Source organism: Triticum aestivum, chromosome 6B (assembly GCF_018294505.1).
Source record: "Triticum aestivum cultivar Chinese Spring chromosome 6B, IWGSC CS RefSeq v2.1, whole genome shotgun sequence".
In the NCBI taxonomy this organism is placed as follows: Eukaryota; Viridiplantae; Streptophyta; class Magnoliopsida; order Poales; family Poaceae; genus Triticum; species Triticum aestivum.
Genome location: NC_057810.1, coordinates 3,674,238 through 3,699,743, shown reverse-complemented (window position 1 = coordinate 3,699,743; position 25,506 = coordinate 3,674,238). Strand labels below are relative to the sequence as shown.

Genomic DNA, 25,506 nt, shown 5'->3' with positions numbered 1-25,506 from the left:
AGAGTTTCATACGGAAACTCGTCTATTACAAAGGGATTACATTTTTTGAACTTATTTGAACTCCATAGTTTTTCTGTGTTCAAAATTCACCATATATTCAAAGCTAGATCATCAATTTTCAACCCTTTCTGACTTCATTTGGTATTTTTCATGCATTTAGTGATTATTTCGAGCTATAAGACCATGAAATTGAAAAGAATTTGAAATGAACTCTGAAAAGGTTGAAAGTTGGCATGGTATCATCATTTCACCCACATAGCATGTGCAAGAAAGTAGAGAGGGTTTCAGAAAAAACTGGATGCACTTCGTGTACGAAACAGATAATCTCTTTCGAAGTATCAAGGTTTCATACGGAAACTCATCTGTTACAAAGGGATTTCATTTTCTTGAACTCCATACTTTTTCTATGTTTAAAATGCACCATTCAAAGCCACATCATCAATTTTCAACCCTTTCTGACTTCATTTGTTATTTTTCATGCATTTACTGATTATTTTGAGCTATAAGACCATGAAATTGAAAAGCATTTGAAATGAACTCTTGCAAAAAGATCCGCCGCCTCGCGAGCTGTCTGATTCCTTGATTTGTATCATTTATCTTCTTTATTTTTTCTGCAACAAGACTTCCTGTAAAACCTTGTGTTTCTGCAAAAGACCCTTGATGCAAAAACTCATCTTCTCTAATTTCCCACAAGAAGACCCATGTTGCAAAACCTCTTCTTCTCTAATTTCCTGCAAAAAGACCCGTGCTACAAAATATTTTGTTCTTTAGTTTTCTGCAGCAAGACCCTTGTTGCAAAAAGTGCAAAATCATGTGCCGCTGTCATTAATTTTCTGCAAAAATACCCATGTTGCAAAAAATTACAACATGTCCGGATGCGTTGCACACTTGCATATGTGTTGTTTTTGCCTCCATTCTGAAACAACATGGTTACTGCAGAAACATGTCTTGTGGACGTACTGGGCGGTGATGTGGCATCACGTTCACAGTTGCTGCGATCACCAAACATGTCTCGAACCAGTTTTAGTTTGTTTTTCTGTTAAGGTGAGTGTATACAATTCTTTGTTTGGATAGAAAAGGTGCGGTATTTTAGTTTCCTCGAGGACGGCATCGCCATGGACCAAGCGAACCACGCGACAACGGCGTTGTCGAGGACGAAGCGAACCAAGTGGTGGGCTAGTCGGCTACGCAGGGCGTGCAACATGCGGCAGAGGCACAACCGCCCGGCGACGGGATGCACGCCCTGCTATGTCAGGGCAGAGAGCAGTGCAGTTGGTGTGACGTTGCCGCATTCGCTGCTCTTCTGAGCTCTGTTGTTGCTACAAATTTCACAAAAAAGAAATTGCTTCCTTGCTGGTTGATTACTCAGTAGTTAGTTCCCATAAACAATCTTAATAAATCTGAGGTCACCGTCGATCTACCGAGGACCAATCAATCACATGAGGCACGACACCGACATTTGTTAATGAGGTTCACCATCATGGCTGCATCCCCGCGGCCTGACTATATGTGCTCCTTACCATGACGCCACTACAATACCGCACCCCGGCCCCCCGGGCGCCGGCACACGCCGCCGGCTCCCCCGCGTGCCTATGCTATTATGTTGGCATAGGTTACATCGTGTGTCTATCCTCACTATATATGAGAGGCCTAGGATACAAGTGTCCTACTTGGACACGACTCCATATCCTATCTATACACCGTACGACTGCAAGTCCAAATGTAACCTAACTTGTACAATAATATTCGACACAACTCTAACAAACTCCACCTTGGCGAATATTCTCCACCACCATGGGTTCATCCATGCGTCGAACCTCCATGTACATTGGACATGAGATACGACATGAGCACCGCTGCTACTCTCAGACTCCACGTGACTTCACCTGCAACTGTAATCCCTTCTCGTCTTCTTCATAGTCAACACTCAAGCACAATTAAATTCCTCATTACTCTACTTTGTGCTCTCAACTTCTGAAGTTTCTGTTCAACGCCATCACACAACGATCATTGACCTGCGTGAAATTGAACAACTCACATATTTGACGCCACATAACTTCACCGCTCTTCATTGACCGTCCGTCTGAAACTTGAAGGAATTTCACCGTCACCCTGTGTCACCCTGAGTCAAATTCGCAGTTGTCTCACCCTTCTTTCTGGATAGTCTCTGACATGTCCCACAACTATAGCACTATGCCTCCTGCTGTACTTGTCATCCGCACTTTGCCATGTGCACGGAACACCACATAATATATGGCAATGTACTCTCTCAGCTTTTGACAATACGACTTTCCGTCACTTTCTTAGATTCTTCATGGTCAACTCATGTCCATCAACTAGCACCGATAGACCCAGTCACCAAGTTGAATCTGGTACTTTTCAGCACCCCTGCACACTTTGTCCGACCACATGTCTGACCATTAGTGCCTTAGTCTGTCGCTGTGTCCCGTGTTTATCGCACGCCTCGCCGTTATCACCACGCCGAGCCTCTGCTGTCCTGGTCCAGTCTTCCGGGTAGCTAGTCCACACTGCCTCAACCCCCACTGCAGAGAACCACCGATCATCACCGACCAATGCCGAGTATCACGTCTCCATCAGACCACTGGTACCCAGTCTGAACCACGTGTCTCTCGCCTTCCCGTCGAAATAGGCTATGGTTCTCTGGATCCTTATGCCGTAGCCCCTCCATCAACACAGAGCAAAGTCTTCCACTAGACTCCAGCTCCACCTTCAACATGCGCCATGCTACCTCGCGCCCCTTCCACTTCAAGCTCTCATGTTTACACTGCCTTGAATCAACCCTGCGTCATAGTCTTGTTGAAGCCGCACAAGCCCTCAGGCCTGCACCACATGTTTCACGCCCCAGAAGTTGGCCACCATCAGCATCACGCTCTTATGTTGTCATCGCTGAAATCACTGTCGTCTTCTGCTTTGACCAATAGTGAACTCTGTACGCATGTTGCTGCATGAACCTGCTACCTCCGATCACTTCCTGGAGCCCGAATAGAAGCACGCCGCACCATTGACCTTCCGCAGTTGCCGATTCACCAGCCGACTTTTGCACGATCGATTCGACGATTCTTTTTGCTCATCTCCTCTAGATCAACGATCTGCATCCTCCTCGTAACCTTGCTCATGATACCACTTGTTAGAATAAATCCTAGGTCAGCATCGATCTACCGAGGACCAAGCAATTACATGAGGCACGACACCGAGATTTGTTAACGAGGTTCACCATCATGGCAACATCCCCGGGGCCTGACTATGGGCACTCCTCCCCATGACACCGCTACAATACCGCACCCCGGCCGCCTGGGCGCCAGCACACGCCGCCGGCTCTCCCGCGTACCTGTGCTATTATGTTGGCATAGGTTACATCGTGTGTCTACCCTCACTATATATGAGAAGCCTAGGATACAAGTGTCCTACTTGGATATGACTCCACATCCTGTCTACACACCGTACGACTCCAACTCCAACTGTAACCTAGTTTGTATAATAATATTCGACAAAACTCTAACAAACCTCCGCCTGGAGTGCAGCGACCGGAGAGATCAGGTTGTATCCGTCGCTGGTGTATAGGAAGAGGAGTTTGTCGGCCATGCGCACCCTGCCCTCCGCGGCCCCTCCCATCTCGCCGTCCCAACACGACGGCGGCCATGTCCAGATCCCTAGCGGCGAGCTCGCCAGTGGTGCGAGGGCTTCATTGATGTCCTGGCATAGAACGTTGCACCCTCTAGTGGACTTTCAGCGTTGCCATGGTTGTACCTGAGAGAACGTCGCACTGCTCGTGGCCAACTTCGTGTTCAACCAAAACGAGTATATAAAAAAATGTCGACTAGTTATTTTTCTATAAACTCGGTTTTTGGGCTTTTGTAAAACTTAGTTTTGCATATCCACGATTCTGTTAGACAATCCAAACAAGATTCTTGGTTGTTACAACTGAAATCGAGTTTAAAGGAAACTAGTTCTCTATAATCTACGTAACCAAACGTATAGGCATGAATCTTCAATGCAGTAACATAAAACAGAACGGTGCCGCTACTCTCGGATGCACCCACCCACGCACACACGGGCCGACATGTTCGCTGCTGTCTACCTTTCAGACCTGTCAGACGATGGGTAACTGACCGTCATGTACAGTGGGCTACCAGACATTCGCATCGTTCCCGCATGTATTACTGTACAGGGCGTCTGCAAAACACTCACAACCATGAAAGCTAAGTTCAGATCTCGAGGCCGCACAGCCTGCCACCAGTGGCCAGGATAAGGTGTGTGCACACACCCGGGAGTAGAAAAACCGGTCTCAATTCTTGGTTGTTACAACTGAAATCGAGTTTAAATGAAACTAGTTCTCTATAATCTGCGTAACCAAACAACCCTACAGGCATGAATCTTCAAATGCAGTAACATAAAACACAGACAAATATCTGGACTGACGCATGTCCGGTTTATTTTCTACCAGCCATCATGGTGCCGCATATTGTATTGCCGCAAACCGGCACAAATGCCGTGGGAGATTTATGGCCATGTGGACTCATGCCATGTACGCGCTCTGACTACGCGGCCCCACCAAACCCGTCTCGCGTAGGCACCAATCTAGAAACTTCGCCAACGCACTGATGTTGGTCGGCCGCTCTAGAGCGATCGCGAGTCGATAGCCTTGATGCCAGTTAGATTGATGTGACAGGACGGGAGGGCGGCCCTGCTTCAATGCGTACACGGTGACCAAGAAGCCTAGTCCGCCTCTGTGCCGCATTGAAGCGGCGTCGTTCGCCTCTCCGGGCTATTTAAGAATGGCACCGACGCCGTCCAACCCCAACTCAGAGGAAGGGGAGCAGCAGCAGCCACACCTCCTTGCCTCGCGACGACGGATGGGCTTGCACCTTTTTTTAGAGAAAAGGCAGGAGCCCGACTTTATAAATAAAGCCACCAGGCAGAGTTACACCACCAGAATCAAATACCAAACAAGTTTAGCGGCCAGGGAACATAAGTATCAATACAAGGCCACCAGCCTCACATGGCACGCAGGCCAGCAAAACACCAGAAAAAACCGACAGGAAGATCAGGAAGCCGTCCTCGAATAATGCCGAAGAAGGGAAGACGACGTAGATTTCATCTTGGATAGCATGTCGTCGAAAGCCTGTAGGTCCCCTTCCTTAGTCAATAATCTCCACTGCTGCAAAAAAGCATTGGCTTTAAATAAGCAATTGACAGGGTTAGCCGGAAAGATACGCTCAATCGAGAACTTGTTCCTAGTTGTCCACAGCGACCACCCTATCGCAGCCCATCCAACTAAGAAGACCCTTTTAGACTGCCCGGATAAGGAATTAGTATACTGCCTCAGGTCTTCAAAGGAGGAGGGAGACCAGTTAACATGCAGCCATATTCTGATGCAGCACCACATAAATTTCGCTAAGGAGCAGTGGAAGAAGATATGCTCAGTGTTCTCAAGAGCCCCACACAACACGCATCTATCAGATCCCGGCCCGTTCCTCTTCTTAATTTGATCAGCCGCCGAAAGCTTACGACGAACAGCTTGCCAGAGAAAGATTTTGATCTTAGGGGGGATTCGAGCTGACCAAATATCTTTAAACTTTACCGAACGGCCACCAGAGATAAGCTTAGAATAAGCCGATTTGACAGAAAAACGCTTCGAGGAGGAGAGGGGCCAAACCACGGAGTCCTCTTCCTCCAAGAGCAGGGGGAAGCAAGCAGTAAGGCGCTGCCAATCTTCCAACTCTTCAGGGGAAAGAGAACACCGGAAATCTAAAACCCAACACTTAACCGATAGCTCAAAGATAGAGATCTCAGGATCATCACAGTAAGAAAACAAGGCCGGGAAGGCAGCCGCAAGCGTAGTGTCCCCGACCCACCAATCTAGCCAAAACCGAGTGGACTTACCGTTCCTGACAACAAATTTGACAAGGGACCGAAAAATCGGCCGAACTTTAACCAGTTGACACCAGAATTGAGACCCGCCAGAAGTAGAGGCGAACATAGGGCTCGAGGAGGGGAAGTATTTAGCTTTAAGAATCGAGAGCCAGATTGGACGCTCCTCAAGTGTCATTATCTTCCACCACCATTTAATCAAGAGACAATTATTCATAACTCTCGTATTAATAATGCCAAGGCCCCCTTTGTCCTTAGGGCGACAGATGATGTTCCATCTGACCAATCTATACTTGCGTTTATTATCCGCCGCGTTCCAGTAAAAAGCACCCCTATGTTTGTCGAAACCAGAGTGAATCCCGTTAGATAGAAGATAGAAGCCCATCAAGAACATTGGGAGGGATGAGAGGCAAGAGTTGGTAAGGGCAACCTTGCCCGCTTGCGTGTTATATCGTCCTCTCCAAGGAAGGACTCTATTGCCAACTTTGGTGACCACGGGGGCGAAATCTTTCGCCAGGAGCTTATACGGGGAGATAGGAAGGCTTAAATATTTGAGAGGATAGGACCCAAGGGAATAATTCAGAAGGTGAGCCACCCGTTGCGCCTCCAAGTCCGAAACCCCAGTCACAATGACCTCGCTCTTGGAAAAATTAATTTTAAGGCCCGAAAGCGCTTCGAAGCAAAGCAGAAGGAATTTCAGATTGGTGAGACTGGTCTCATTGAGCTCTATCATCATGATTGTGTCGTCCGCATATTGAAGATGAGTGATACCATGAGGGATAAGGTGAGAGCTCACCGGGGTAATATGCCCAGTCAACGCGGGCCGAGAGAGGATGCGAGATAGAGCATCAGCCACAAAATTGAAAAGCAAGGGAGACGCCGGATCCACTTGTCTGAGGCCCCTACCATTAGCAAAAAAATTACTAGTTTGACCATTCACAACCACAGCCGTGTGCCACCAGAAACAAGCTGCATCAAATGATGCATCACAGAACCCTCAAAGCCCTTAGCCAGAAGGACTTGCCGAAGAAAATCCCAACTCACCGAGTCGTAAGCCTTCTCAAAGTCAAGCTTAAGGACCACAGCCTTGGTCCCTTTGATCCGTAGGTCAAGGATTATCTTATGTAAGCAAAGCACTCCATCCAAGATGAATCTCCCTTTGATGAAAGCAGACTGGAAAGGGCTAATGACCCGGTGCGCTATCGGGGACAACCTAGTAGCCATGCCCTTAGCTGGCATCTTGGCAAAGTTGTTAATTAAAGCAATGGGCCTAAATTGAGAGATGAGGTCAACACCTTTGATTTTAGGCATAAGGGTGAGAACAGCATAATTAAGCCTAGAGATGTCAACAGTGCCCAGCCAGAATCCTTGAATGATAGCAGTAATAAGGCCTTTTAGTTGAGGCCAGAAATGCCAAAAGAAAGGGATGGAGAAGCCATCGGGGCCTGAAGCCGCATTAGAGTTGGCAGTCCGAATAGTATCAAAAATTTCCTCCTCAGAGGGGGGAATAAGAAGGAGATCATTATCTGCAGTCGACACCAGCTCAAGGGGAGTCCAGAAGCCTGGAGCAAGCGAAAAAGCCGAGCTTCGGTTTAGCCGCAAGCAAATTAGAAAAGAATTGGACCACATGACGGAGAATGACCGAAGGGTCGGAGACCCTAACACCATCAATCAGAAGACTATCAATCAGGCACCTACGACGTCTACCATTCGCAATGGCAAAGAAGTAAGCCGTGGGCGCATCACCCTTAAGGGTCCAGTTAATCGTGCCCCTTTGCTTCCAATAAACTTCCTCCTGGCGGTGAAGATCCAAAAGCGCCTTCTCAAGGCCATACCGGAGCTGCCAATCAGCCTCCGAGAGCCCAACACTATCCGCACGACTATCAAGATCGCCAATTTGGGCACCTAGCCTAGCTTTGTCACGCCTAACCTCAGCAAAGTGATTCTTAGACCACCCTCTAAGGAATTCGCGCAGGAAGTAGGAAACATGGTGCCAGTCATCCATAGGGCCAAAAGAGCGATGAGGAGAGGTGAGACAGTCCGAGATCTTCTGGGCCAACATACTGGGGAACCCCTCCACTAAGAGCCAAGACACATCAAATTGGAACCTTTGGCAACCACTAGGACAAGATCCATCGTCAAGGATTAGGGGAGCATGGTCAGAACCCACAATGAGTAGGGCACGAAGAGATACCCGAGGAAAGAGGCCATCCCAGGCAGGGCAGATAAACACCCTATCAAGAACAGAGCGGATAGGGGAAGCCTGTCGGTTAGTCCAAGTGTAGCGGGCCCCAACCCTAGGGATTTCACGAATGGCCGCATCCCTGATGAAATCATTAAAGGCCCCAGCCAGAGCCCAAGAAAAATTAGCGGAGCTCTTATCAGATGGATATCTTAACAGGTTAAAATCACCCCCAATCAAGAGGGGAAGCTGGCAGGAATCTATTTCAATATAAATCTCGTCCAAAAAATTGTAAGACAAGGAGTGATCGGCCGGGCCATAAACCACCATAAACTCAAGAAGGGAATTGTTGGAGCGAAGGGAAACTACCACACTAGCCCAGTAAATGCCATGATCAAAAGCAACAAAATCAAAAGAATCATTATTGGTGCCCAGGAGAAAGCCACCCGACTGACCAACAGAGGCCACAGAATTCCACCTGAATATGTCTATCCCAGCAACAACCGAAAGTTCATTAGGGGAGAAGGAGGGTTTGAGTGTCTCAACAAGGCCAATAAAATCAACTTTTTCAGACCGCACTATATCTTTGAGCTGGTCCCTGCGCCCCCTAGTGCAGAACCCTCTGATGTTCCAAAATAAGGCCTTCATCTGAAGGAGAGGTTTTTAATTCTAAGACTCGGCCTGCACGGAGCCTTGCAGGTTTTAGCGCGTTTCCCAGCCCCACGTTTCTGAACCGGAGGCACCTGACACCTGTCAGCCTCCCCCACTGCCCCCCCGGCCACAAACAGAGGGGCGGACACCCCAGCCCCAGCCTCCTTGGCTTTCGCAATGTCAGCCTGAACTAGCTCGTTAGCTCTGATCACCTCAAGTAAAGAAGAAGGAGAACCCAAACTAGAGTCTAAACAAATCCCCACGTCATCTAAAATCTTAAAAAGATGCTCATCAGACTGGGAAGGTAAAACTAATCTAACAGGAGACGAAGCCAAAGAAGGGGAAGGCGGCGGAAACAAACCCGAACCTGAGGGGGGGAGATCCCGCGCCGCCGCACGCCGAGCCGCCCGGTCAACCACACGTTCGCCACTGTTGGAGACATGGCCACTCTTGCGGGCGGTCGAAGCAGGGGACCGAACAGGCACAGGGGGGGGCGGCCAGGAGAAGCAGTCGCCGAAGACGGGCCCGAGGCCGCCCACAAATCCACCTCCAACCGGCGACAAAGCCCAGCCGTGGACTGCCTGGAATCCCCAGAGGCCCTGCTCTTCGCAGAGACCTTCTTCACCGACGATTTCTTCCTCTTCTTGGCCGCCGACGGGCCCGCCGGGGGTAGGTCTTCAATGCCTGATAGCGAAGGGGAGGTGGGGCGAGCGGGAAGGTTAGAGTATGCCGCCGAAAGAGGGGTGCCCTTCGACCCACCCGCGGCCGCAGGCCCACCACCCAAACCTGGCACCGAGCCCTGGACCCCACCACCCGCCGGAGCCGGAGCACAATCTTTCATCAGCTCTTGCTCAGCAGGAGAGATCCCATCCCACGCGGACTGGGTGAAGTGAGGATCCGTGCCATGCATCGAGTGCTCAAGGCCCCCATCACCATCCTTGATTTTATCATCGTCGCCCAAGGCCGGGGGTGGAGGGGGAGGAGGAGGAGAAACAGGGCTAGGATCACCCTCCACCCGGACCCGAAGACGAAAACCATCCGCCGCCGGAAAAACATCCACAGAGCCATGAATGCAGATCGGGTCCACGCACCAAACTCGAAGCCAAGCTGGTCCAAGAACAGACAGCGAGTCATGATCGACCTCGATGGCTTTCCCAAGAAGCACCCCAAAAGCCATCAGAAATGTCGAGGTGCGCATGCTGGGAGGAACGTCGTCCACCAACACCCACACATCAGAGAGGGAAGCAATGGCCTTTGACCCATTGGATGTAGCTTTGACCGAAACCACAAGATGATTCAGAGGGAGCGTGAAGCTGGTGCAAGAAGACATCATGCGAAGACTCTCTTTAGATGGAAATGTGGCAGAAAACTCAAAATCAGATAGCTGGCGGATCTGTCAATCCCACCCGCCTTCATCCCACAACCGGAGTTCATCAAGAAGGGCCTGTGGAGAGATGCGCTTGTCCTGGACTGAAATCACACCAACTTTGGAGAGCGAGGGAATGGGAGCAGCAACAAGAACATTCTTGTCCAGGGCAAAGAAAGAACAGCCAGGGAGGTCGATCCCGTAGTGAATGAAAGAAGGAGGTTTGACACGGCTTTGGCAATCCACCGTGAGGTGGCCGTCCTCCCTACAGATGAGGCAAAACGGGGGATTTTCACAGCGAGACTAGAAGTGGCCAGGACGATGACACGCAAAGTAGGTAAGGATGGGATTGGAGACCTGGGAGTGAGGGGGGTTACGGCCAGCCCCACGAGAGGGAGGCGGAGGAAGGATGCCATGACCAGGGAGACCAGCACCGGCACCAGCACCGGTGCCACGCCCCGCAGCAGCACTGAACGGGCGGCGGGAAGGAGCCCCGACACGCCACGGGGGACGAAGCGAGACGGACCGCCACCAACCACCGCCGGCGCCCGCGGCGGCCCACCACCCATGGGGACAAGCGAGGAGGGGACGAGGAAGGCCCCGAGGAGCCCGCCCGACTCCCCCGCGCCGCCTGTTCCCAGGGGTCGGCCGCAGCCACCGGAGCAGCGGGCACCTGAGGCGGAGGGACAGTCGGCCCGGATCCAGAAGCACGAGGGGACGCAACGGCCGTCTCCGACGAGGCCCCCGCACGCGAGGCCTAGAGCTTGGCACGGAGCAAGGCCTCATACTCCAGATCCGCAGCGGCGTCACCAGATCCGTCCCGCCCCCGCTTGAGGCCGGAGACAGCCTCACTGGAGGACCCGCGGGAACGATCAATCGCAGCCACCGTCGCGAAGGGAAGAAGGAGGGGAGGAGGAGGAGTAGATCTGACGAAGCGGCGGATAGGGAAACGGAGCCGACGCAAGTCAGAGGAGGAAGCAGGAAACCCTAGAAAAGGGGGGACCGAACCCTTCCGGACCCATATATAGCCAGAGCCAGCCAGGCCGGGATCTCCCAGGGGGGCCGAAGGGAGAGTGGGCTGAGACTGAGCTGGCCTCGGCCCAGAAGCCACAGAGACGAGGGGGGGAAATCAACCGAGGAGCCCAACGAAGGGACCAGCACAGGCCCACCCGGCCCAACATCAGCCTGAGGAGCCCGCGCCCCGGCCCGGGGCACCAGCGCCAGCCCCGATCCCAGATCTAGGGTTGGCACCAGCGCCGCCGCCGCCGAGGAACTGAGGACCACAGCCGAAGGCGAGCTAGGGCAGGCGGCCACCGGAAGGGAAGACGCCGGCGAAGCCAGCACAGCCACCCCAGGGCCCACCAGAGAAGCATCCGACGACCAGGAGGCGGCGCGCCGGCGCCCACGGCCGACACGGCACCAACCATCCGCATCCACACCCGCCCCGACCGGCCGGCCCCTACCACCCGGAGAAAATTTTTGCCAAACAAGCCGACGACCCACCCACCAGAGCCAAACGGGAAGGAGGGGGAGGAGCCTCAAAGTCGGAGCCGGAATCATCCGCCGAGAGCCCAAAACCTATTGGCCCGGGGCGCACCCAAGGCCGCAGGAATGGGGGGGGGGGGGCGCGGAGAGGGAGGGGACGGACCTCGCCGCCGACGGAGAGCCCGGAGGGGAACTCGAGGAGGAGAGGGGGGTGGAGATCGCACGAGATTGGGCCGCCGAGGGGGAGCCGCGGGACGGCGACGCCCCAGGAGGGGAGAGCGCGAGGGGAGGAGAGAGCGCCATCTCCCGGAGCCGATGGGCTTGCACCTCCTCCCGCATTACCTTGGCCGCGGCGGCGGGAGCATGTCATCCCGTGGTGCCGTCACGGCAGTCGAGTGGACGACGCGGCAGGCGAAGCGGCGCAATGCGTAGTACCGGGCTATGTTCAAGACGTGGGACGTCGTGCAGGACTGGGTCCTCATGGACGCCTGGCTCCCGTGCAGGAGGATAAGATAATGGAAATGACACTGCATGCCACCTTCAGTGCCGATAGTACTACACACGCGCAAAACAGACGGATTTTCACGGACCCTGCCGCCTGGCCTTCACTAATTGGCCTCCCTGATTTTAATTGGTGGGCCTGCCTCACTCTATCAAATCTAAGCCAATCATATCCTGACCAGCCCGTAAAACCAAATAAACCCTCGGTGTGTGTAGCATCTCTCCCTTGGGTGCCGATCGGTTATATATACATGGATACATGCCACGTACAGATGCACGCACAGCAGCAGCTTAGCCAACAAAAAGTTCCTCATCAGCTGCTCCGCTCTAGTCCCAAGGCCAAACAACCATGGCCGATATCTTGTACCAATCCCTCCTAATCTCGGCCGTCGCCGTGGTGCTACTCCACATCCTTAGGCTCTCTCTGCAGCCCAAGGTGAGGAACCCGCCAGGTCCATGGAAGCTGCGGGTCATCGGCAGCATGCACCACCTCGTGAATGTGCTCCCGCACCGTGCCCTCAGGGCTCTCGCCAGCATACACGGCCCACTCATGATGCTCCAGCTCGGGGAGACCCCTCTCGTCGTCGTGTCGTCAAGGGAGATGGCCCGCGAGGTGCTCAGGACGCACGACGCCAACTTCGCCACCCGCCCCAGGCTCCTCACCGGTGAGCTGCTGGTCTACGGCTGCTCTGTGTGAGAAAAAGGCTGGAAGCGCATGCTTGATGCAGGGGCGCGTTGCGTGTTAATATAGGGCTAGAGGCCGGCGGCTTACAAGGGGTTAGGGTTTAGGTTAGGTGTGGATTGATCTCCAAGCTAACTATGGGATCACATCACAACAACCTAACATATCCTAACAGATTACAACGCACACACCACGCCCTAGTCTAACAGAATACAATTACAATGTTTAACACTCCCCCGCAATCACAACTATCTAAGTTGAGATTGCGTCTGAAAACCTCCAGCTGCCGCAATGATAGTGGTTTAGTGAAACCATCTGCTACTTGATCACCAGTGGGAACAAACCGAATGTTCAAAAGCTTATTGGCAACCCTCTCACGAACAAAGTGATAATCAATCTCAATGTGCTTTGTCCTAGCATGAAAAACTGGGTTGGCAGAGAGATAGGTAGCGCCAAGATTATCACACCAAAGAGATGCTGCAGACGGGTGACGAATGCCTAATTCTGTTAACATATTCTGTACCCAAATGATCTCAGCAGTGGCATTTGCTAAGGCTTTGTACTCAGCTTCAGTACTTGATCTGGACACAGTAGCTTGCTTGCGTGCACTCCAAGAAATCAAGTTACCACCAAAAAACACTGCAAAACCTCCAGTAGATCTTCGATCATCAGGACAACCTTCCCTATCTACATCTGAAAAGGCACTAACAAGCGTAGAATTTGACTTAGAGAGTTTAAGACCATGACTCTTGGTTGCCTGAAGATACCGCAGAATTCTTTTTACAGCTGTCCAATGAGTACTAGTGGGAGCATGCAGGAACTGACAAACTTTGTTAACTGAGAAACAAATATTTGGCCTGGTTAAAGTTAAATACTGCAAAGCTCCGACAACACTCCTGTACTTGGTGGAGTCCTCAGCCCCAAGCTTCGAGCCATCATAAAGGGACAACTTCTCTGAGGTAGACAAAGGAGTTGGAGAAGGCTTGCAGCCTTTCATGCCCACTCGCTCAAGGATATCATGTACATATTTTTCTTGAGACAGAACAATGCCACTAGCAACACGCTTTACCTCAATCCCAAGAAAAAAATGAAAACTGCCCAAATCCTTGAGCGCAAAATCCATGCGCAGATCCTTAAGGAGTGCATCAACTGCTCTAGTGGAGGAGCTGGTGACAATGATATCATCAACGTAAATAAGCATAAAGATAGTTATTCCATGTCGATGGTAAAAGAACAATGACGTGTCTCCCTTGGAGGCAGAAAAACCAAGAGACTGCAACTTGGAATATAGACGATAGTACCAAGCTCGAGGTGCTTGTTTCAAGCCATAAATTGCTTTATCAAGCTTGCAGACATGTCGAGGCAAAACTGAACTTTCATACCCAGGAGGCTGCTTCATAAACACTTCTTCTTCCAGAACACCATGCAAAAACGCGTTCTTAACATCTAGTTGTCGTATGCACCAATTTTGAGATACTGCAACTGAAAGATTTAACCTGATAGTAGCAGCTTTGACCACGGGACTAAAAGTGTCCTCATAATCAATTCCATACCTTTGCTTGAAACCTTTGGCCACAAGACGTGCCTTATACCTGTCAATGGTACCATCAGATTTCCGCTTGACCTTGTACACCCATTTGCAGTCAATGACATTCCTTCCCCTAATTGGGGGCACCAGGCGCCACGTGTTATTCTCAATGAGGGCAGAAAATTCTTCATCCATGGCTTGTCTCCACTTGGGATCTCCCAGAGCATCTTGCAGCGTCTTCGGCTCTCCTGTGGAACAAAAAGAGCCCCAACAAACACACTCATCATTGTAAACCTTAGGTTTAGTAATACCACTTTGCGACCGAGTACGCGGGCAGGCAGGAGGAGGCGGAGCTGGCCGAGTGTGCTGAAGTTGAAGACGGTTGTGCGTAGACGACACAGTAGAGTCGGAGGAGGCAGACGTGGGCGCAGAAGATCCGGAATCCGCTGCCCGTAGAGAAGCAGACGGATCCGGTGTGGCAGCAGATGACGAACTGCCACTGGGCAGTTCTGGAGTGGGCGCTGGGCGGAAAGAAGTCCGCGCCGCACCGGTTTCCGGGCTCCCAGCCCCACCGCCACCACGTGGGCCTCGTCCAGCCGACCCGCCAGGAGAGTGCGCATCGTCCCACGCGGGAGATAGCACGGGGGTCGACCCACCAGGGGACAGCGCCTCGGTGCCCCTGCCCAGTCCGCCTGGCCGCCCGCCTGGCCCGCCTGACCGAGCGGATCCCGGTGCAGATTCACCTGCCGCGTCAGAGGGCGCTGATTTCGCGGTGGATTCGCCTGGGATCGCTGCGGCAACAGATCCCAAGAGATCCTGTGGATCTTCTGTGAAGCTTCCTGTTGGCTGCATAAAATCATGCGAGTTTTCGCCAAAAATTTCAATATTTTCCTGTACTGTTTCCTGCACACTTTCAGCTGGGTTATTGGCATTAGGAATAGGCATATGATCAGCAGCAAAATCAACTCCTCCTGGACCAAAAACAGGAGATGGTAATAGATGAGATGGCAAGAGTAGTAACTCCTTGCGAAGTTGGGCGCCGGCGTTGGAGTGGAGTTTGGCGAAGGGGAAAACTTGCTCATCAAAGACAACGTCACGGGAAACATAAACACGGCCAGAAGCAATATCGAGGCACTTATAACCCTTGTGAAGGGTACTGTATCCTAAAAATGCACATTGCTTGGAACGAAACTCGAGTTTGTGTTTATTGAAAGGACGTAAGTTGGGCCACACAGCACAACCAAAGATGCGGAGAAAAGAATAGTTGGGTTTAGTGCCGAATAATTTTTCTAGTGGAGATTGGTTCTTGATAACTCTACTAGGTATGCGATTAATGAGATAAACTGCCGTGAGGAACGCTTCGTCCCAAAATTTGAGAGGCATGAAAGCGTGAGCAAGCATAGAGAGACCAACTTCTACTATGTGTCTATGTTTTCGCTCCGCGGAGCCGTTCTGTTGATGAGCATGTAGACAAGAAACATGGTGTGTGATGCCAATGCGTTCAAAAAAGGAGTTCAACCGTTGGTACTCTCCACCCCAATCGGTTTGCATGGCAATAATCTTGCGATCAAAGAGACGTTCAACATGAGTTTGAAAGAGATGAAATTTCTCAAAGACATCAGATTTATTTTTGAGCAGGTATATCCAACTAAACTTGCTAAAATCATCAATAAAGCTGACATAGTATTTTTGTCTTCCTACAGAGACGGGTCCAGGACCCCAAACATCAGAAAAAACAAGCTCTAAAGGGGCTGTAGACTCACTAGTTGAACGAGAATACGGTAACTGATGGCTCTTGGCCATCTGACATGCATCACACACCAGGAGATGATCTTGTTTATTGGAGAAAGGAAGATTAAAGTCACGGAGAATCTTTTGGACTACCGGAAAAGCGGGGTGCCCTAGGCGCTTGTGCCACCGCGAGGTGGATGGCTTGACGGCAGCAAGGACTTGACGTTGAGGGGCACTTTGCCGTCCAGTCACAGGGAATAGACCCCATCTACTCCTGTTTTGCAGAATTGTTCTCCGGGTAGCCTGATCCTTAACAAGAAAGAATTCCGGGTGAAGTTCAATAAAGACATCATTATCACGCATAAGATTATAGGCAGAAAGAAGGCTTTGGTCAGCACTAGGAGCATGGAGAATATTGTTCAAGTGCAAGGAACCGGAAGGAGTAGATAGTATTGTATGACCGATATGCTCTATATCCATACCTTGACCACTAGCCGTGTGGATTTGGTCGGTGCCGGTGTAGCGATCGCGGACAGCTAGCTTCTCCAGTTCGCCTGTGACATGGTCCGTGGCACCAGTATCCAGATACCAGTTAGTATCCACGCCATATGAGTGTGCAGAATTAGCAGCGCGAGAGTTGCCGCCCCCGCCGCCGCCACCTCGCCCACCATTGCCGCATCCACCACCACCGCCGCTGTCAGCGGGGTTGCGGACATTGTTGTTAAAGCTTTTGTCGAACCGTTTCCTGCAGCGCCACGCACCGTGGCCCTCTTCCTTGCAGATTTGGCAGCGTTCACGGTCACCGCGGTCACCGCGATCACCTCCTTGTTGATGCGGCGCACCACCTCCGCCATCGTGCCCTGAGTTGTCGGAGTAGTTGCCGCCGCCGTAACCACCGCGTCCGCCGCCCTGACCGCCGCGTCCGCCGCCATTACCGCCCCGACCACCCTTTGCAGCTAGATTGGCAGAGTGGTGAGCGGTGTAGGCAGCGTGCTGGGCAGCGATCCGGGCCTCCGCAGATAGCAGGAGCGAAAAAAGTTCGCTGAGACCGATCGGCCGATCGGTGGCAGCGCGCGTGGAGATGGAGGTGACAAACCCGTTGTAGTCGGGCTCGTGCATGAGTCCCTCGAGGATGTGCGAGACGATGTCGTCCTCGTCCAGGGGCTTTCCTGCAGCAACGAGTTCGTCCGCCAATCCCTTCATCTTCGTGAAGTAGGCGGAAGCAGAGAGATCACCCTTGCGGGCGTTGCCGATGGCCGAGCGGAGCTGGATCTGGCGCGCCCTGGATTGCGCGGAGAAGCTTTCTGCCAGACGCCCGCAGCGGTGGTGTGGTTGGACACCTGCATTAGCACTTCGCGAGACAATGATGCAAGCAGGAAAGTAAGCACCTGTTGGTCTTGAGTCACCCAGATCGCATGCTCTGGGTTGGGCGTCTCAACGGTCTCCTTCTTCCCGTTGGTTTCCTTCTCGGTGACGATGAAGGCAGCGGGTTCCTTGATCGAGCCATCAAGGTAACCCATCATCGCCGCGGCCCTGACGTGCGGGAGGACCTGGACCTTCCACACCAGGAAGTTGTCGCGCGTCAATTTCTCCGTGATGGTGTGGCCGAGCGAAGCAAGCGAAGGCATGGCCATGGCGAGGGAGGAGGAGGAAGATGACATAACCTAGATGAGATGGAAGAACTAGGCTCTGTATACCATGTGAGAAAAAGGCTGGAAGCGTATGCTTGATGCAGGGGCGCGTTGCGTGTTAATATAGGGCCAGAGGCCGGCGGCTTACAAGGGGTTAGGGTTTAGGTTAGGTGTGGATTGATCTCCAAGCTAACTATGAGATCACATCACAACAACCTAACCTATCCTAACAGATTACAACGCACACACCACGCCCTAGTCTAACAGAATACAATTACAATGTTTAACACTCTGACATCGTCTTTTCGCCATCTGGCACGTACTGGCGCAAGCTCCGGCAGCTCTGCGCCGCCGAAATACTGAGCCCGAGTCGTGTTCGTTCTATCCACCATATTAGGGAGCAAGAGGTACGTGGGCATTGTCCAAATAATTGATGAACACATACACGCCCCTATGAATTTCGATCTCGCACATACATACTGTCCAGTTTTAATCTGTGACAACATAGTTGCACACACAAAATTGCCGCGCGACTAGTAGTATAATAACAATTCAATCCTGCGCAAACTAAAAGACACGTCGAAAAATCCCGGTGTGACGTAGACAAGCTGAAACTGTTTCAGTTTGGTTCAACGTCTACAAAATTGCTTAGATGGGTGCAAGGTGCTTAGAGGGGTGCTAGGTGCATTGAATAGTTTAGCAACTAAAGTCTCTAATGCATAGATGTTTAGTTTGTTGTTGCCAGGGTTTTTTGGTACCGCCCGGTATCCGCGTTTCCTAGTACCCCATGAGAAGTCTACTTCCTGGGCAAAAAGAAATAATCCAAGATTTTGAATTTGAACGAAATCTGGACAAATTTGTTTGGATTGAAAATTCATTCAAAAAAAATTCATCCGGAATTTGCTGGGAATTTCACGGTGGTCCGAGTTTCCCACAAGAAAAAAGTGCCTCTCAGTAGCCAAAGCCTTCTTTCATTTAACATCTAACTCTTCCATGCATAGGGCAACCTTCTTTCATTTAAATGATTTGCATAGGTCGCGCGCTTGGCATTTGTTCTTTGTGAGGTCACCAAACTCCTCTCTTTCATCTTAACTATCTTGTCACATCTATTTTTTTATCCCTATATGGCATGTTTAGCAATGATACAGAGGGAAGCACTGGGAAGGGTCTAAAGCAGACCGAGCTAAGTTTATTTTGTAAGCACTCGACCATTACGTCATTCATCATAGATAATAAATCTACCCCTTCCACATGTACAGACGAGGAGTCACGTGGAAAACATTCATGCGGCCGGGCCATCAACGCAGGTGGACGTCACCATGACTTTCTTCGAACTAACGAGTAGTATCGTCTCCCGCGCATCCTTCGGGAACAAGCACAGAAACGTCCAGGAGTTCCTGTCGGCGATAAAGTCCGGGGGCGCACTGGCCGGCGGTTTCAAAATCCCCGATCTCTTCCCAACATGGCGGTCCGTGCTCGCTATGGTGACCGACATGCGCCGCACCCTGGAGGATGTGCACAGGACGTTGGACTCCACCCTGGAGGAGGTCATACAAGAGAGGCAAGGTGTTCGAGACAGGGTTGGATCCAGTTCATGGGCCTCGGCCGTCGAGGAGAACCTGGTCGACGTTCTCATGGGACTGCAAGAGAAAGGTGGCATCGGTTTCCACCTAAATAGAAACAACATAAAGGGTGTCATACTTGACTTGTTCGTGGCTGGAACTGGCACATTGACGTCATCACTAGATTGGGGCATGTCTGAGTTGGTGCGGAACCCAAGGGTGATGGACAAGCTACAGTGCAAGATTCGGGAGGCGTTCCGTGGCAAGGCGGCCATTAGTGAGGGTGACATCGAGGCAAGGGACCTCCCCCATTTGAAGCTTGTGGTCAAGGAGAACATCCGGCTGCACCCGTCAGTGCCACTCCTGGTGCCCCGGGAGAGCGTGGACCCTTGTCAGGTCAACGGATACATGATTCCCGCCGGTTCGCGCGTCGTTGTAAATGTGTGGGCTATTGGGAGAGATCCAAGGTATTGGGAGGATGTCGAGGAATTCAAGCCCGAGCGGTTTGAGGACAGCTCCCTCGATTTCATGGGGAGCAACTATGAGTTTCTACCATTCGGGTCCGGCCGGAGGATGTGCCCCGGCATTTCCTACGGGCTCGCCGTCTTGCAAATGGCCTTCGTTCAGCTCTGCTACCACTTCAACTGGTCCCTGCCTGAGGGCATCTCCGAGGTTGACATGACAGAGGGGGGTGGCCTCGGTCTGCGCCGCAAGTCGCCACTGCGGCTCTGTGCCACGCCATTCATCCCTGAGTCAATGTCTGCAGTATAACTAGCTAACTAAGTTTGTTGGGCTAAGCTATTTGGCATCCTTGTGCTATGTATGCTGATTTCTTATATGAATAAAGTGTCGGATTTTTCTATAAAGGATGACTGAAAAAGTGAAAATCCTTAAAGAATGACTGATGTGGAAATTCTCGCTCTATGCCAAGTAGGTAGCGGTTCAGGTAGATAGATACATATTTTTACTACATGTGTGTACTCGAACTATTATTTCCCCTCTATATATTAGTACACGCCTAGGTTGCACGCTTATACATAATAAAACTACAGGGTGAAGCCTTTCATTTTTTACCCTTTCTTTGGTGGTCACCAGATTAACTAGCGCTCGACAACTGTTTTTCTAAAGTGCCGTGTCCGCTCCGGTTTGGTCTTCCGTTCCTCCATCCCGGTTTTCAAGCGTGTGGGTTGGTCCACCGCTTTAACGCTGGATATTTCAAGCATGTGCATCTGGAGTATGTGGAAACTTCTCCAGTAGCATTGGGGATTTGTGCCATCAGTGGTATTCTATCTCCGTATTCCTCATGTATAATAGAAAAGGAAGGCCATGTCTCAGGCCCATTAAATTTGAGGGCAGCTCGTACAGCAGACGCGGGACAGATAACCTGACCACGGCTCACCCAAGTTGTTGAGCGAGTCTGAGCCGTGTCATCCCACGGACTCAATAACAGCCACCATGAGACCATGGGATGCAATATTAGCAGGTTTGCCAGACTTAAGATTCAGGTAGACCAACACCCTCACCCTCGTCCACACCAAAGGCAGTAGAACAAACATTTTAACAATCAGTGAACCAGAAATAGTTCTTACAAACATGATCATCGTTTTATTATCTAATTCAGGCGACTAGAAAAATGGCGGAACAAGCATGGAGCACTGCTCACTGAAACACACTAGATAATCCTCAACAAATAAGAACAGAGTACAAACTGAAATATCACATCTCATTTTTCAACAACTCCAACTGACCTGGTGCTTGTGTTCCAGCCATGACCTTTCATACCAGAGTTCTTGCATTTTCCAAGTCTGCATAACTTCTTTGGTGCATCCCTTCCGGGTCGGGGCAGGTTGTTCGCTTGTGTCACTCGCACCGACAGATGCTGTAGAACCTCCCCGTTTGCTCAAACCCTCGTAAGGTGCCTTCTCTCTACGATTCGTCGGCCTTCCAACCCCTGGCTGCTTATGTGGGGCTGCAAGACCCTTGAAGGGCATTCACACTAACCGATGGGACAACACTTTCAGCATGACCAGCACCATCTTTCCCAACAAACGCACCCTCGCCATTGTCGGGTAATCTTCGGGGGCAAATTTGCCAATCGGTCAGAACCGAAACCACCTCTATTCTCTGCAAACTGTGCGCCACTAACCATCAAAGCATTCAGAACAGCTAACATGCGCTCGAATGACTCTGCACTCGCATCCCCCATTAAGAACAGCTTTCATATATAGCGGTGAATGCCTGCACGTGAAAGACAAGTTAATGGAGTGGTCTTTCTGGTATTAAGTCAGGAGCTGGGGCATTATGTCTAGGCGCGCACTCCATCTCCGGAGTTGGGATTTGTCCCCGTGTGGGTGAGAATGTGCATGAGATAAAAGCTAACTAAGTCTTGAATCATACCAGAGGGACCAGACCGCAGTGATGGTGGGCACCTGTAAGATGCCTACCCATGCGATATTTGTACACGGTGATTTGACATACCGCGTCATCTTTGCACGAGGCCAAGATCCGACCACACTCAAGTCTTGGCTACCCCGGTTCTTGAGTTGACACTATCGTGCTAGATCACACACACCACATGATCCACGCCTGGCCATTCATGCCTTGGGGCTGGACCTAGGACCTTCCTCGACAGCTCCATCTGGGTTCAAGTTCCTGATCACTGCGATTGAAACTTCAACCAATTTCATAGGGGCAAAACCCTTACTTAGAATGACAACTGAAGCAGCAGAAAGTTTTAATGAAGCCATATCTTTGCCTGCTTTGCTCTCTCGCGGCTAATAATAATGGACAACGGATTGCAGTCCAGCACACACTTTATTGAGTTCTGCGAAGACTACAACAGCAAAATATTCTCCGCATAGAGAAATTGTCAAGTCGAACGTATTAAGGCCAGTTCTTTCTTTGGCCTTTTTGGCTTCTAGATAAGCTGTCCTCTACCCTTCTTATTCTAGAAGCCCAACCCAATATATTATTTTAGAAGACTAATAGTAAAGTCTTCTAAAAAAGGATGATTTTCTAGAATAAGATGGTTAGGGGCAGCTTATTTCAGCTTATTCTAGAGGTCAATGAAAGAACTGACTTTTACTCCACGGGATCAAACGTGGAGTGGAGGACGACGGCCTTTACAGTTTGGGTAAAACATAGATCAGCGAGTTACGCACGGTCCTCTGTGACCGCCCACATGACGTGAACCCAGGCTACGAACCAAATACCCTCCTTTCTAATATATGGTGCAGATGCCATGCGGCCTCAGGGCTCAAGATAAAATCCCCACAAGTAACCAACTTTACCGAGGAAGCAGAATTAAGCATCTCACGGATAATCTCAACGTCCTCACAGAACGAGGCTACATCACGTCGATCCGTGCAGCCAAATATTGGCAGAACCTTAGGCGCTATAATCAATGTTACATTAAATAGAGAAGCTTGGAGGTAGGGGGTAATTTGCAGTAGCTTCCTACGGCTGGTCACAATGGGCAAGAACATAAGCTAGTAACTTACACACTTCCCTAGACTATGTTACTACCTCCATAGTGGGTAGAAACATCTATGTAGTGTCATGCAACGATGTATTTATTAGGTTATAGACTCATTGTTTCTTGGAGTGTGTGATGTTCCGGTAACTTAGCTAGTTACCACAAGCACCTCTCTCTTCATTAAATATGCGCCACATAAGCAAAGTTGTATTGGAGAGTGTGATGTTACTCTTAAGTTCCTCCCCATTGTGACCAGCCTAAGATTATTTGAAGAGCACTCACAAATTTTTAGGACATCACAAGGTGAAAGGCCCTCATTTTAACAGGTCATGGATCAACCAATTAATTGTCACTAAGGTTAAAAACTTTATAGTCGAAGGTTTGTCTATTCTATTTACTTAAAATTTACTTGGGGACTTCCCACATATATGGGAAGCTATGATAAATATTTCATGAACTTTGAAGGGTAATTACGTGCGAAATCTTTTCTGGATGTATTTTTCTGCAAATTTCTGAGTTTTAAAATTCCTCTTACTTTTACAAATAAATGAATGATGCTACGTAATGTACATGATGCACATTTAAAGTCATAATAATTACTTAATAAACTAGAAATATGACACGAGTGTCTCTCATGAAGGATGGACGGCTTTAGGCGCTCCATCGCTCTCTGAAGCTGGGATTTGTCCGCATGTGGGCAGGAATGAGTGTGAGAGAGAAGCTGGCAGATTCTGCAATCATTGGAGAGAGACCAGACCGGAGGATGATGTGACGGTGGGCACCCGTGCGATGCATACGCATCGGATGATCGTACATGGTGATTTGACATACCATGTCTGTTTTGCATAACGCCAAGATCTACCATGACCAGGTCTTGGCCGCAATAGTACCGGAGTTTACAGTACCTTACTGGATCCAACACACATGACACGACCTATCATTTTTTGGTTCATGACTTGGCGCAATCATTTTCCAGATGTATTTTATATATTGTGATTTCTGATGTTTAAAATTCTTTTTATCTTTACAAATATAAAGATGATACTATGAAATGAATATGTGCACATATAACTCCTAATTACTATTTAATAATCTAGGAATGTCATATGAGGGTTGCCCGTGGAAGACGGCTGGGTTTAGGTGCTCCCTCCCTCATCGAAGCAGGGATTTGTCCGGGTGTGAGCGAGAATGCGTACAGAGTGTGACACCCACAAGTGTTGCCGCATGCAAAGGCTGTGTGCAGCAGTGGGCTGAACCATATTCGATGGTACCCCATACCAAGACTCTGGGCGGCAGTTTGCATGACCAACAGCTTCATTGATGGCCACAATTTTGCAGTCCGCATGGTATGTCAAATCACCATGTACGATCATCCAATGCGTATGCATCGCACGGGTGCCCACCGTCACATCATCCTCCGGTTTGGTCTCTCTCCAATGATCTTTCGGGGCAAGTGATGACCGACAATGACCCACAGTTCATGATCCACAGCTTCATTGAGTTCTGCGAAGACTACGGCACCAATATATGCTTCACAGTTCACGGTTAGAAGTTTACAGGTGGTTGGGTATGCGTACCTATACACAGCAGCTTAGCCAGCACTAGCAAACCTAGTCGGTGTCATAGTACTAGCGGAATCACATTTAACCTACTTGCGCCTACACGTACATGCACGTATGATTATCTAGCGAGCACATCTGATGGAAATTCACAAGTCTAGCGTGACAATAGTCCTCCATAGTCCTCCATAGACATCCATGCTGGCAAGAGATGCAAATAATTCACAACATTTTTCAATGCAGCAAATTGGGAAAGTAACTACTGTCTGGACTGTCTAGACTATATATGTGTTACGCATACAAGCTATCTTGCATGCTGTCATGCAGATTTTGCACTTGACATTAAATCTGCAAACTGGCCGTCGATGTTGATTAGGTGAGTCATGTTGGCATTAGCAACTATCATCACATCTGATGGGAATAGTTGCCCTGGAATTCCTAGTAGATGTGGCCCGATCGAACACCCCCCCCTCCCCCCGAGCCGCCCGCGATGCGACCGGGAGGCACCACACATCTTCACCACCGGTCCCTCCCTTCTTCTCCCTCGCCTTCCTCAATTCCGCCACACTACGCGGCCGGGCTTCGCCGGCGGTGGTGGGGCCTCCCGCTCCTCCTCGTGCGGCAGCTCATTGCGGGCAGGTATGGTGCATCTGGAGGTGGTGCTGTTCCGGGGCATCACTGCGCGGCTCCATTCCGGCGTGGTTGCGTGTGGGCAGAAGGTTGGAAGCGTGAGAGGCCGTGAGGGTGACACCGGTAGTGGTAGCTGCGTGTACCTCCAGCCGGCTCCGCTGTCTCTGGGCTATGGCAGGCATGCAAGACGCGCCGGCAGCTGGCGGGGCTCCTGCTGGCTAGTGGCCTATCCCTCTCTCGCCGGCGCACATGGCTCGGGCGAGGGCCCATACGGTGGTGGGCTAGGTCGTGGTGGAGCTGCCGTCCATGGTGGTGGCTTGCCCCGATGTGGTTTTACCAGATCATGGCCCTAACATTCTTCTTCCACCAAGTCATCTTTCTATCAGATGTTAACCTCTTGGATCTGGCAGCTGACGAGTTCCGGTGTTCCCTGTTATAGATCTATAGGGATTGGCGTATGCCGTCACTGGATATCTTGATCGGAAGAGTTTCGGTCGCGCACGCTCTTATTATCAGCAAGCATGGCCTTAAGAGGGTGCGGCGCAAAGCTTCACTCTCTTATCAGTGTCAAGGGGCATGTCAAAGTCAAGATTCCCAAGGCATTGATAGAGGTGTGGAAAGTCACGGCGGC

At 50.6% G+C, this 25,506-nt stretch overlaps 1 protein-coding gene across 1 annotated transcript; it reads left to right on the top strand.

Annotated features, from left to right (window-relative positions):
* Positions 1-12,426: 12,426 nt before the first annotated feature.
* On the top strand, positions 12,427-19,982 carry LOC123135308 (premnaspirodiene oxygenase-like). Its single transcript, XM_044554352.1, has 3 exons — positions 12,427-12,761; positions 17,936-18,056; positions 18,909-19,982. Exons 1-3 carry the CDS (start codon positions 12,427-12,429, stop codon positions 19,980-19,982), a joined length of 1,530 nt encoding a protein of 509 aa, XP_044410287.1.
* The last annotated feature ends 5,524 nt before the right edge of the window (positions 19,983-25,506 follow it).